The sequence below is a fragment of the Lolium perenne genome, chromosome 2 (assembly GCF_019359855.2).
Source record: "Lolium perenne isolate Kyuss_39 chromosome 2, Kyuss_2.0, whole genome shotgun sequence".
NCBI lineage: Eukaryota > Viridiplantae > Streptophyta > Magnoliopsida > Poales > Poaceae > Lolium > Lolium perenne.
In genome coordinates this window covers 275,361,362-275,374,165 of record NC_067245.2, presented here as the reverse complement: position 1 = coordinate 275,374,165, position 12,804 = coordinate 275,361,362, and the positions used below count along the sequence as shown (strand labels likewise).

The window sequence follows — 12,804 nt, the reverse complement described above, 5'->3', positions numbered from 1 at the left end:
CGACTCAAGCTACTACGTGTTTGCTTTTGCAGGTATCGTCAAGTTCAATTTTCTGCATCGAAAATGATGTCCAAAACCTGCAGATTATCACGAGCTGCAGCTTGTTTTAGCTACACAAAACCCTGCCGATCCGATCACGTACATGGGTTTAGGACGGCGACAAGAAAAACTCTCCAATCTGTCAAACAGATGGAATCGTCTAGCTTTTTTGAGAATTACCACACTTCTTTGATAATAAAAATCATTACAAAATTTCTAGCGAATGCAATCCAGCGTAGAATTTCTGAAAAGAGCAGAAACTAGAAGCTCAGCAGAGCGAGCCAAAGTACACGCCCAAATATTAGATTTCCCCTAGATATGCTTAAACGAAACCGAGACGAAACCACTAGTGGGGATTTTGATATCATGTACCACCACCCCAATATGACTCCAGTCAACCTTTGCATCTTGAAGCCGATGAACAAGAAACATGCGATTAAATGCCACAATGATCTACCCGCAAAAAAAAAATGCCACAATGATCATGTCTAGACCTTCTTCGATTGGAAGGGTGGGCAACGCGATGCATCACCAACGCTTCAACAAGCGAGGAAGGAGCTCACTGCAGGCAACAAGGCACTCACCACCGTGGAATCTGACCACAATGCCAATTCTCATCCAATGAGTAGAGGCACAGATAGCTGCATCAACATTAATATACATCAATAAATTCAAAATTTGAATTCTGAAACACAATTAAGCATAAATTAGATAAATTAATTAAAAAATCTCCAAATTGAACTCTAAGATAATTTTCAAATATTTTCTAACTCTCATGAACCAAGTTTAAACATAGTTGAAACATGAAAAATCATTTAAAAATCACGAAGTTTCAAAAGTTGATTTTCAAGATTTATCAAAAATCATTCGATGTTGGTCCCATTTTGAAGCTACCTTCATTTTAAACTCAAAAATTCAAATGGTTCACAAATAAAACTTCTGGCTGAAAACTTACATAGGTTTTAAGTTTTAAACAAGATGTAATAATGTGCAAGGAGAAGGGATCTGGCTCACACAAAAACAGTAAAAGAAAGGAGAGGAGGATGTCTCGTGCACGGTAGAGTAAAAATTGTAAAAAAAGGGAGATGGAAGGTGGGCCATGCAAGTACTACGATTTTCTGGAGGCGTGGTGGACCACGCCCCCTCGCGACTGTCCCATTCTTTTATTTAGGTTATTTTTCAGCGTTTTTATTGAGGAATAGTGAGAGGCTACATCCAAGTCAGAATAAAGTCTTTTCTTATCTTATACCTGCTCTGTTGGTGTGTCTAGTATCGATGAGCGTGCACGAAGTTGTGCGTCTTGTGAGCTGCGCAGAAAAGGGGGTGTCTGCGGTCCGCCTAGAAGCAGGCCGCCCACGCTTTCCACGTAGAACTCTCCTTCGCGGGGAGACCCAGCCTGGGGAGGATCCCCGGGATGAAGACCGCCTACGGAAAAAGACACTCGTCCCATCGCGAAGACAGGAGTAGATGATGCCCTGCCAAAATAAGTCTGCAGGCTTCAGCCACCCATCCTGCGCGGCAGGATCCTCTCGCCACACTAGACACGTGCCGCGACCCGTACTACGTGCCCTTGCAGTACCTTGTGGTGACCTCTTGCTTGTATAAAAGGAGGCCCAGAATGCGAGAGAAGGGGGAGGATCGGCCGGAGAAGGGAAGAGAAGGACATTGTAAGGAAGAAAAGACCACCATATTGAGGATAGTTATATGACGTAGGGCTTAACACATCGCGGCCTGAACCTGTGTAAAAATACCTGTGTATATGTGTGATTGGGATCTCCGATCTGACATTCGCTACGGCTCGCTGCAGTCCCCCCCCCCCCTCCCCCGCCGAACCAAAAAGGAGAGTCTCATTCCCCGGTATCGGAATCCACGACATGACACGCCCCGCAGATCTCCTAGGATCTAGTCGGTTTTCATCTTTGCTAGTGTTATTTCAGGTCTGGCTCTTCTGATCTACGAGTCTTATCTATGGCAATGGTTGTTGTTCTGGTGGGATGTTCTTTGGGGCTTAGCACGATGATTTCTTGTTTGTTTTCTACAACAAACTCTATTACAACAAGTTTTGCCCAACTCCGATGACGGCGGGGCGAGGACGGCGATGTGCATTCAACTCGCTCCAGTGTTGTAGTTGTCGCTAGGTGGTGTCAAGAACTATTTATAATCTTTATTACTTTTTAGATTTTTTTTTCTACTATTATGGAGTATGGACAATTATCAATAGATCGGTTGAATTTTCAAAGAAAAAGAAAAGGCACTAAGATTTATTTAATTCCCCTTCTTCATGAAAAAGATATATACTCTAGCTTACATTTCATCACTCTACGTACACTCCTTGAGTATTTTTCTTACAATGCCACTAGCCGACAGGAAATCAAGTATGTTAGCTCTAATAAAAACATATATAGCAGTATTAAATTTCGCGCAACAACTGAATCGTCCAAAAGCTTCACACGAAGAGGACACATGCGGAATTAATATACTCGTACAACAGGCCGTAAGGTCGGAAGAAAACGATCGTGCAGGCCTAGCTAATTAATCATCACACAGGTCGCAATTCATCAGTGCTACTTGGGTCAGGAGACACACAAGGCAGGCAAATCCTGCTTTGGGGCCTAACCACCATAGTAGCATATATCATTTGTAAACCCAATTAAGTGCACACGATCGAGCCCTCACGGGAGAAAGGAGATGAAAAAGGAAAGGAGCAACCACCGGCGACGTACGTGCTACCTGAAGAGGATGTGCACCTAAAAAGAGAGACGGTCGATGCCAAGAAAAAGGATAAGGTGCGTGTAGCACGTAGCGCATGTTGCTTAGCTAGCCTCCAAACAAGTCCATTTCAGGGGTCTTGGTGCGTCGCGTGCTCGGCGCTTTCGGCTTCGACAAGCTAACGGTCGCCGGCGTCGGGCCTGTCGATTCCACCGATGGCCTTGCCACTCCCAACAGCACAAGAAGCTTTGTCACCCGGCGATGCCAACAATGAAGCGAGGACGACGTCACAGGGACGGACGACGACGACGCAGCCACACTGGAATTAGTCGATGGTGTTGTCCCGTGGATCGGTAGCCAGAATGACATGACGGTGAACGGTTTGATGGCGCGCATTTTCCTATGCCGTCAAAATGTAGCCGATGATTTGTTTTCTAGAAGTTTACCCAAGTAAAGTTTGATCATGTTTATTGAATATATATAAATATATCTATCTTTTCAATGCCAAATGTATACCCTTTGAAAGTATCCATCATGGTGAGTCTAATGGTATTGATTTTGTATTCTAGATGCTGATGTTTTTTCACATATTTAAACAAACTTTAAATCGTTTGACTTCTGAAATTTATATGCACTACAATGCACCAAGGACTCAAGGAGGGAGTATGCATGCCAGTGGCGGAGCTATGTACAAGTTAGGGGGGGGGGGGGCACCGCCCCCCCCCAACGTTTTGAGAATTACTGAAGGAATTTTTTTTACAAGGCTTAGAAGAGAAAAAATTTAGCACTTTGCCCCCCCCCCCCGGATATAGATATTTTATGTTTTGCCCCCCCCATAATTTCTGGCAAGCTCCGCCACTGATGCATGCATGATATTTCTTTTGACTTTACCCCTGTCGGGTCATAGGATATTGTTGTTGTTGTTCGTTAGGCCAGAGCTGGTAACTTAGCAAGCAAAAAAGCTGTGAGCCTTTTTGCCTGTTACTATTCCTTGGATCGACCGTTTCCTTTACTGAGTGCCACCGATTAGTCGGGGCCTTTTATGGTCATTGTCTCATGGTCAGAGAGACAGTTTTGGACTTTGGTAGATGGCACTATGGTAGAGCACACATGGGTAAGTTCGGCTATCTGGCACAAGGCTTCTGAACAGGTCGACGGGTGAAACGTAGTGGACCGATCCAAGTGCGGACGTGCGTCTAAAGCTGGTGCAAGATTAAAAATTGGCAGGCAGGTCAGAATCAGATCGGCTTGTTTCGTTTCTGTTTCGATGTGATGCAGTATTGATGAAGACTGAAGACTACTCTGGAGTCTGAGCTCTGTATCGCTGCATAAACATGGGTAACATTCAGTAAGTAAGGAAGCTACGGGGGTTCAGACTTTGGAGGGTGAAGGAGGTAGGTCAGGGATTGATGGCGAGTCCCAACAAAAGTTTGTGGAACCTTGTGAACTCAGCAACTGCTATACAAAATCCTATACTGACTGGACATTATGGCAATGCTACACTAATGTAACTGAACATTTATCCCAAAGAATTTGTCGGCTTCTCTTTTACGAGTAGCCCATGGTAGATCATGGACCATGGATGGGGAAGCCAAATGTTGGATCATGCGTCGGCCGAAGAGAGAACACATTTGCAGAGAAGAGTGGTTTCGCATTCACTTGCCAGAATGACACTAGTACAGTATATAGTACTACGTACAAAACAGCAGGAGCAGCAACCAAGGCAGCGTGAATGCGTGATGATGGATGCTACTGATCTAGCGAGACGCTGGATCTCGGCGGAGCTTCCGATACAGAGAACGAGCTTCCAATACACAGAACCTCCCAACAAAGTTAATAAGTAGTTTGGGAGTTGGGAGGGAGAGTGTTACCACTCTGTTTCTGTCAGTTAACACCGGGGATATCATAGACCTCAGTCACGGATAACAGAACTTCTCCTATCATTCCATTAACTGTGGATATTTTGATGGCATGAACTTCATTTACATCACTACAAGGCCGGTGGCATCTCAGTAGCTAAATACAAACAGTTATTCTGCTGACATCGAAACACTGCAACAACGACATTAACGAACCTTATTATTTGTCAACAAAGGGGCATAATATATAATCTTACACTAACCGGAGATTATGGGTAAGCTACTCATGTTGTCGACAGATGGACCATGCATTAGCATTTGCTGAGAAGTATTCTTTTTGTTCCAGAAGCTAGTACAAAACAGCAAGAGCAGCAACCATGGCAACATGATGATGGATACTGATCTAGCAAGACCCTGGATCTCGGCGGACTATCATTTGCCAACCCTCAAACCAGAGCTTTCAATACGAAAAAAAAATACCGAGAAGGGGAGGTAGTCTGAGAATTGGGAGCCCATATCAATTAACAGAACTTGTCCACATCACATCAGTCAATGATATTATTTTGAATTTTTGATGCCATGAACTTCACACCGCAGATTTAAGAGATTTCACTTAGATGCATCAATCTCACCACCTGCTCCTAGCAATATACTGACGTCGAAGCACTGCAACGATTTCGTTTAATCAATACTAGCAACATACAGGTACAGTTGGCCTGCACAACTGCACTCATTTGAGTAATCAGCAAACTGCCAAGCCTTTTATCATAACCAAACTCTCAGTGGCTCAGGGCCCAACATTGATTTCACAATTAATCTAGAAAAAATCCCGCCTGCCACTCAGTCCCATAGTTGATGTCATATCATAGCTTTGATTCATAAGATAATATCTAGTCCAAGTAGTCACAATCTGCAATCAAGAGACTGAGACCAAAAATAAGAGCAGAGTGGAACAGAATAGCAAGAGTTGATACACCACCACAAAAGCAAGAGCTAATCGTCGAGACATTTTTCTACTTGATAAATAGATTTCAATCAAGTTAAGCATTTATACACTTAATTTCTAACACACCGCTGCTGATTCAGATGTATGCAGAGCGAAGATGCTAAGTGTCTATAGCTACCACACTAAATAGACAACTTTCGAGCAAGATAGCATGTTTGATTGCAAGTTGTCCGTGTAGTAATAGATAGCAGCTAGCGCTTCAAGGAGTAGCTCTTTCCACTGAAAGCGTTGAACTTCGGCTCTTCCTTCTTCGAAGGTTCACTGTCTTTAACAGGCTCCTGTTGGCAGTAATTTGATAGATATCAGCTGCTGAGGTTATGTAACTAGAATGCATGTATCTAAGTTTACATAATAAGCTATCTTATTGCAGGTAAAAGAAACATGTTGTTAACCTAAGCCAAATCTCTGCTCAGTAGAAAATATCTCATGCTCTTAAGGAAATGTCGAAAGTAGGAACCTTTACATGAGTTCAGTTCTTGCACATAAATGAATCTGAAATCATATTTAGCATCTGGATTTTTTCTTGGAAAACACTGAATTTGAAAGGTTTAATTCGCCGAAGTACAGATTCAGTAGACAAAAGGCGAATATGAGCAATTGAAAAAAAATCCAGGGTGTTGTTGCGAAGTACCTTTTGTGCTTCTTTCTTGTTGCTTGCACTTGAGCCAAAGACAAGCTTTCCTGTTTTCTGGCGAGTGGAAGTGCTAGCTCCTGAAGGTGCTGCTGTTTGCTGACTTGCCCTTTTGTTTGAGTCTGAAGGTGCAGATCGTGCAGGCACAGCAGCTGAAGAGACTTCAGGTGCTTGCTGTTTTGGGCCCTTACCATCCAACCGCTTTCCAGAACCAGTAAAAGGTTTGAATTTTGGTTCATCTTCAACAACAGCATCTTGATCTGTAGGTTGCCAAACCAAAAAAAAAATTGGTTTTAGAAAAGGGAGACAACACGACTATCTTCAGCCGCCTATAGGAGTGGCACAAGATGTCCAACAATACTCTGAAACAGACTATATAACTAACATAAAATATAGCAAACTTGTTGGGGCAGCTGATGCCTTTATACTTATGTGAATTAGTTCGATTTCAGATGGCAGCACCAGTAAACAGAGCTGCATAGCTATACAATCTAGGACATGCAGAATCAATAATTAAGTTTAGCAATAAGGTAAAAACGAAATAGCATTCATAATATGTTTTTGATAAAAGAAAATACAAACCTTCAGCAGGAGCCTTGCTTGCGGGAACTATGGGTTTTTCAGGTTCCTTATAATCCAGAGGGGGTGCAAAGTCCACTTCACAGTCTGTCTCAATAATGCTAACTGCAGAAGCAGGCTTCGCTTCAACAATATCAATATAATACTGTTTGTTGTTGTAAGCTACCATGATGCTGTCTCCCGTGGTTAAGCAAGAGAAATTTCTTAGAGTCTTCTCTAAGCTGCAAAGTTCACAAGCGCATTAATGATAATTACAATCAAGGAGAAATGAATTAAGAGACTTTAATAGATAACTCTAGCACAATTTTATAACTTTCAAGAAAAAGCACAACTTTATTAGTCATCAACATGGTGAATGGCAAAAGGAATGAATGGAGTTGCTAGTTTGCTACTAACATGGCTTTGGGATTCGAGATGTCCAGAAAATCAGTTGTGTGAGGTTGCAGCTTCACATATGTACCCTTGGGAAGGGTAGCATTCTTGACACGCACAATGTCACCCTCTTGAAGAAGCATGTTTTGCATCATCTATACATGTAAATGAGAGATGAATTATTGAAATATATTTCTCTGGTAATACAACTGAAGAGAGCAGTAAAAGAAGTTCACTTATAGCACATACCCAGTAGGGCATGATGATCATTCCTTCTTCTGCTACAAATTCCAACACTCCACAGTGTGAAATCCGATCAGTGGCACCATTGTGCAGCTCAAATAGCATAGGATACTCAATGTGCAGGGAAGCTATTATATCAAAACCAAACAATTAAAGGATGCATATATTCTCGAAGAGTTGTCAAGTCGACAACAGGAAGCTATGAAATTCAGCCTAAGGCCTAAGGGAGGAGAACTTGAGCTTACCCAGACGATCTAGAGCAGATGGTGGCATTATTACTGTATTGGCAAAGATGGACTTATATCAGAGTTAAGTCTTTATAAAAATTAAGAATAAGAGGAAAGAATAAGCTCTAAGACATACCTTTGTCACCACCTTCCAGATGTGGCTGTAAAACACAAAAATTCAGAAATGTGGTTACGTATAATTTGGTATGTAACCCTGCTAGGTACTAGAAGATGAAATCGATAGCACAAATAGAATACCTTGTCAAAAAAGGATGCTGGATAACAGCGATAAGTTTGCTCAAAATTACTTCCACGGTAACCATATCCAGAGTAAAACTACATACATAACAAAATTCGGTCAGTTAAGCATATGCAAACTACAAAAATATGAAAGGAACACAGTACTGATTTTTTTCAGCATATGGTAATTTATTTTCAAGCCCACGTTTCTTAGTTTTGCTCGGTTTTGCCCTTGTCGGACTGAAATAGGCAAAAGAACTGGAACCATAACTGCAATACCTTGAGCATCCAAGCTCCAAATAAGATGAAATCAATGTTGTTGGAAATATATTGACAATAACTACCTACCGATACATAGAGGTTTAGACCTAACTCAACAAAGAACTGAGTTGAGTTTTCGACGTTGGCAAAACTGAGCACAACTAAGAAACAGGGACACGAAAATAATAATCAGGGGGTTACAGTTAACCACAAGAAAGTTTTGTGTATTAATATTACTTCCATGTGAAATTTATTTGTTCGGTAATCATTTTTAGTCGAGCCCAAGGTTATCTATGGATCAGTTACTGAGTATGGCCGAAGTGGCAATGTCAAACAACTGAAGCTCAAAAAAAATAGAAAGAGTGATCATTAACCAGCTTCATCAATAAATGCCACATTTGAGCGCCGGATTTGGCATCACTCAAGTTTTGGAGTCATAAATTAGAACTGTAGACAGTATTCGGTGAATTACACAGCCATATAGAAACTCTATATAGAAAGGACAAACAGTGAGCTATGATCATGTGTACAACCTAAGTAGTTGTCGAACATAACATTCATGCCATTGAGTTGCATAAGATATTTCAAGGGCAGTGGAGGTGATGCATACCATTTTGATTGGAGCTTTGCTTCTACTTCTCCTGGGCCTGTTGTTATCTGAAAATAACATGAAGTAGTATGAAGGGAAACTATTGGAGCTGCAGAAGCTAATGTAGAAGATGTAAATTTTTTTCACCAAGTGAGAACTATGGTGACAAGGAAAGTAACACTATTAGGTCGAAGGATCTCAACAAAATTTCCTAAATTCTCAACAAGCTCAAAACTTTACCCCAAAACACAAACCGAGCACCATCAGCAATACTGTTATTATCCATAATAAATTCTACAAAACCCAGAATCGAAACACAGAGAAGCACAGTGGCACGCTATCAAGTAGCAGTGGCAGTTTTGTTTCTGTTTATCCCACAAGCCCTGTTCCCAAGCTAACAGAACATCCTAACAGCATGAACAGATTGATTCCAGTCCAGCACAATCCAGAACCGTCTAGGGTGGCAGATCTATACGGTGTGCCGGATGTGCGCCGGCGCAACACAGAGTCCCCGGAGGTCAATCAAGTATTCATACCTCGCAAAAAGAACAGATGGCCACAATCACGGACGGGGTTGAGACAGCAGGGACGCGACGAAGATCGGGAGGGAACAGGCGATGGCGGCAGGCTGCAGCTTAGGTCTGACGGGGTTCAGACAGCGGTAACTCAATCAATCAGTTCGCCGGGCAAGGAGATCGAATCGGGGCGCCAGGAGGAGATCGTTGCTGCAATCACCGAAGGGAAAGCTGCGCTTTTTAAAAGGGTGAGGAGAGACGGATGGGAATTCCGAATCGAAACGGGGCGAGGTCTAGGAATGATTCCGAGATGCGGACGAACAAGATTACCCACGGAAGAGGAATATTGCGATGGATGGCGTGAGGTTTCCGCGTTGGAATCTACCCCTCCAACTCCAAGGGGAAGAAGGAGGCGAGGCGAAGGGAGAAGAGGAGTCGGGAACTGAAGACAAAACTGACTGGGAAGGAAGCCAGCCCAGCGGGCTCCTATGCATGGGCCACATTTATCATAGCCCATTAACACATGTACAGTTAATATGGACGTATCTTACCCTAAAAAAAAAGGCGTATCTCAAACTAACATGGACAAATATGGATCCAGAAAAAACAGACAAATACTCCCTCTGATTAGATATGTTCATATGAACGACAATTAATATGGATCGGAGGGGTATCCGAATTTATATTTATCATGTAAAGTTTAAAAACATGTGGAAAATATATACTCCGAGTATTAATGACAATTATCTAAAACGAATTTTAATTGTTTACTTCGTAAAAAGTATTTATTATGTTTTACTTCCTCCTGTTGCGGCACGTGTCCCCTTCTATCAATGACATGCATCACTGTAAGTTGGTTACGCATGGCCACCTCCTCTTGGCAGGCTCATTCCTTCTCTCGTCGCTGCGAACAAACGCCAATTCTCCACTTCGTCGTGGCTGAGCTCCACCGAGAGAATGTTTACATGAGAAGAAAAATATTTGTAGGCAAAGGAGGACCTGGACGGGGTGAGGGCATCTCCAGCGGCCGTTTGCGTTCGTTGGACCGAAAATGTGTCTGGTACCACCTCCAATAGGGCGATGCAAAGTGACCGGGTCTCCGCGGCGACGCAAACCTGGTTCAAACAAAGTGTCCACTCACGTCTGGCGGATGTTTCGTCTGGCCCTCCTGGCAGTGACCCAGCGTACATGCGTCTTCTCCGTCAGTACTGGCGTCGAGGCATCGCTTCGGCAGGCCGCGTAAATGGCGATGCCTCGCGTGGCACGCGGCCGTCGCCTACCTCTACGCACGAAGTAATGGCGTTGACACGCGTGCCGCGGCCGTCGCCCTGTCTATGATCTATATAAACAGGGGCGCGGGCATCTCATCTCATCCCCACAAAACCCTAGCCGATGCACAACCTCCACCGTAGCGCCGCTGCCGCTCAGCCTCCACCGGAGCCACCATACCCCCCCCCCCCCCCGGCCTCGAGCTCCGACGAGGAGTTCGACGACGATGAAAGCACGGGCGACCTCCTCGACCCGATCAGGGACGCCAAGGCCTTGGCTGAAGCGGAGAAGGAAGCAGAGGAGGAGCGGGCGGCCCACACGGCGTCCGACGTCGAGATGGAACAATGCAGGCTGGCGACCGCCGCAACCGTAGAGGACTCCGACTTCGACATATCATGGTCTTCCGATGACCCTGAATCGCCTACCCTGGAGGAGAGGGTGGCGGAGCAGAGAGCTATAGTCGAGTCCTTCGAGACGCTCAAGGACGACGTCGCCAACGCGAGGCTGCAGCAGTGCTTGCAAGAGGACTCGGCGGCGCACCGAGCCATAGCGGCCGCACGGGAGGCGGCAAAGAAGAAGGCAAGGGAGCGACAACGACGGAGCCGGCCCGTCAGGCAGCAAGTAGTCTAGGGTTCTAGAACTACTTTGTGTAGTTTCTATGTTTTTAAATGTACTACTTTTATTTGCTTTTAAATATGTTGTAAATCTACAAATGGGTCGTCCCGGTGGAAGTACACCCAGACGCAAACGGACGCTCGAACAAAATATATCTGCGGGGCGACGTAAATGACGCTCACGGCCACTTTTGGACGTCTGAAAAGCGACGCCCCATTGGAGATGCCCGACAAGGAGAAAGAAAAGAAACAACAAACACGTGCACTCTAACAAATACAATCCACCTACAGAGGTAACTCAGGTAAGCCCATGACCTACGGGACTTTTCTTATGGGCTGGTTTTACAGGACGAGGTGGAGGAGCTTGGCTGGTGCAGATCTTTCCCATTCCATGATTTAGGAACCGTGCTCCCTCAATGATTTCCCACGTCAGTCCGTAAGTTAGATTTTATTTAAAAAGACAGCCCGTAGATAATACCATTTTACTCTAAAAAGAAAAACGAGGCACACGGATCAGGCCTCTTTTCTACTTTTCTTCACAAACTCTCGAGGAAAATTATGGAATTATAAATTTATAAATAACATTTAATCACGTTGGGGATGTAGCTCAGATGGTAGAGCGCTCGCTTAGCATGCGAGAGGTACGGGGATCGATACCCCGCATCTCCATTTCAGTCTTCTTTTTTCTTTCTTTCTCTCATTCTGTGTGCTTCTCATGTCCTCAACTTTGTTGCCCATTTTGGCCTGCTCTCCATTTTCTTTTGATTTTCTTTTCTTTCTCTCATTCTGTGTGCGTCCTCAACTTTGTTGCCCATTTTGGACTGCATGCATTGCATGAGTAGCCAAGATGTTTCTATCACTTTTTTCCGTTGCAGTGTCGAACAAAAGCAAATTTTTATTAGGATACGAAATTAATATAGCAGCGTCCCAGCCGGCGGTGGAACCCATCGATTAACTGAAGTGAGGGGTCACGCCTTGAAGCCTCTGTCAGCTTAAAACGGTTCTGCACACATGCTCTAATTTTCTCAGCCACTCTTTGAGTACGCAGCTTTCCATTACCATTGCGTATAGCTTTCCATAGGTGTGTCAAAAAGTTAGAGCAAATACAGTAGTGTTCAGAACAGATTGATTCTCTATCAAGGAAGTCAAACAACCACTGCCGAGCATTATTCATAGACAAGCAGAATAACTGTGCATTTCCCTACTCTACTCTGCATAGATTATTTGTTCTCACATTCGACAGCTCCAACAAATCCCCATTGCGGTTTCCAGATGATGACATCATATTAAGCACGTCATATTGCTATGGATCACGAAAGAACAACATGCAAATTGGTAAAATGCAAAGAAATGTATAGATTAGTAGCTTTCTAACCCCCTCACAGAAAGGGTTGATTCAGTATACCACTGCCAACTTTGTGTCTATGTAAAATGCCAATGTGAACAAAATTAAGCACAATGTTATTGTCAACACCTGGATACTTTGATATATCTTGCTGTAGCAGTGCTATATACTTCCTAGAATGCTTGCGGTTAAACTTTGTCCAATATTATACAAACAAACAATTAGGTTGGCAATTTGAAAATAGCACTATTAGAACTGTTGCAGGAAATATTGTCATGATAATTTTTGTACAGTTTTTTGATAAAG

The 12,804-nt window shown here is 43.5% G+C and overlaps 1 protein-coding gene and 1 non-coding gene across 3 annotated transcripts; one reads left to right on the top strand and one right to left on the bottom strand.

Annotated features, from left to right (window-relative positions):
- Window positions 1–5,601: 5,601 nt before the first annotated feature.
- On the bottom strand, window positions 5,602–9,740 carry LOC127336436 (uncharacterized). Of its 2 annotated transcripts, none has more exons than XM_051363241.1 (11): window positions 9,601–9,740; window positions 9,292–9,480; window positions 8,777–8,823; window positions 7,924–8,001; window positions 7,802–7,826; window positions 7,684–7,716; window positions 7,445–7,566; window positions 7,220–7,350; window positions 6,827–7,044; window positions 6,245–6,504; window positions 5,602–5,891 (listed from the first exon to the last, which is right to left on the bottom strand). In XM_051363241.1, exons 3-11 carry the CDS (start codon window positions 8,777–8,779, stop codon window positions 5,805–5,807), a joined length of 957 nt encoding a protein of 318 aa, XP_051219201.1. In that variant the 5' UTR covers window positions 8,780–8,823; window positions 9,292–9,480; window positions 9,601–9,740; the 3' UTR covers window positions 5,602–5,804. The 2 variants fall into 2 exon arrangements, with proteins under 2 accessions (XP_051219201.1, XP_051219202.1); XM_051363242.2 differs by having other exon boundaries at window positions 9,605–9,687.
- Window positions 9,741–11,749: 2,009 nt separating this feature from the next.
- Window positions 11,750–11,822, top strand: TRNAA-AGC (transfer RNA alanine (anticodon AGC)). The gene has a single exon. It is a non-coding gene; the product is annotated as a tRNA-Ala (tRNA).
- The last annotated feature ends 982 nt before the right edge of the window (window positions 11,823–12,804 follow it).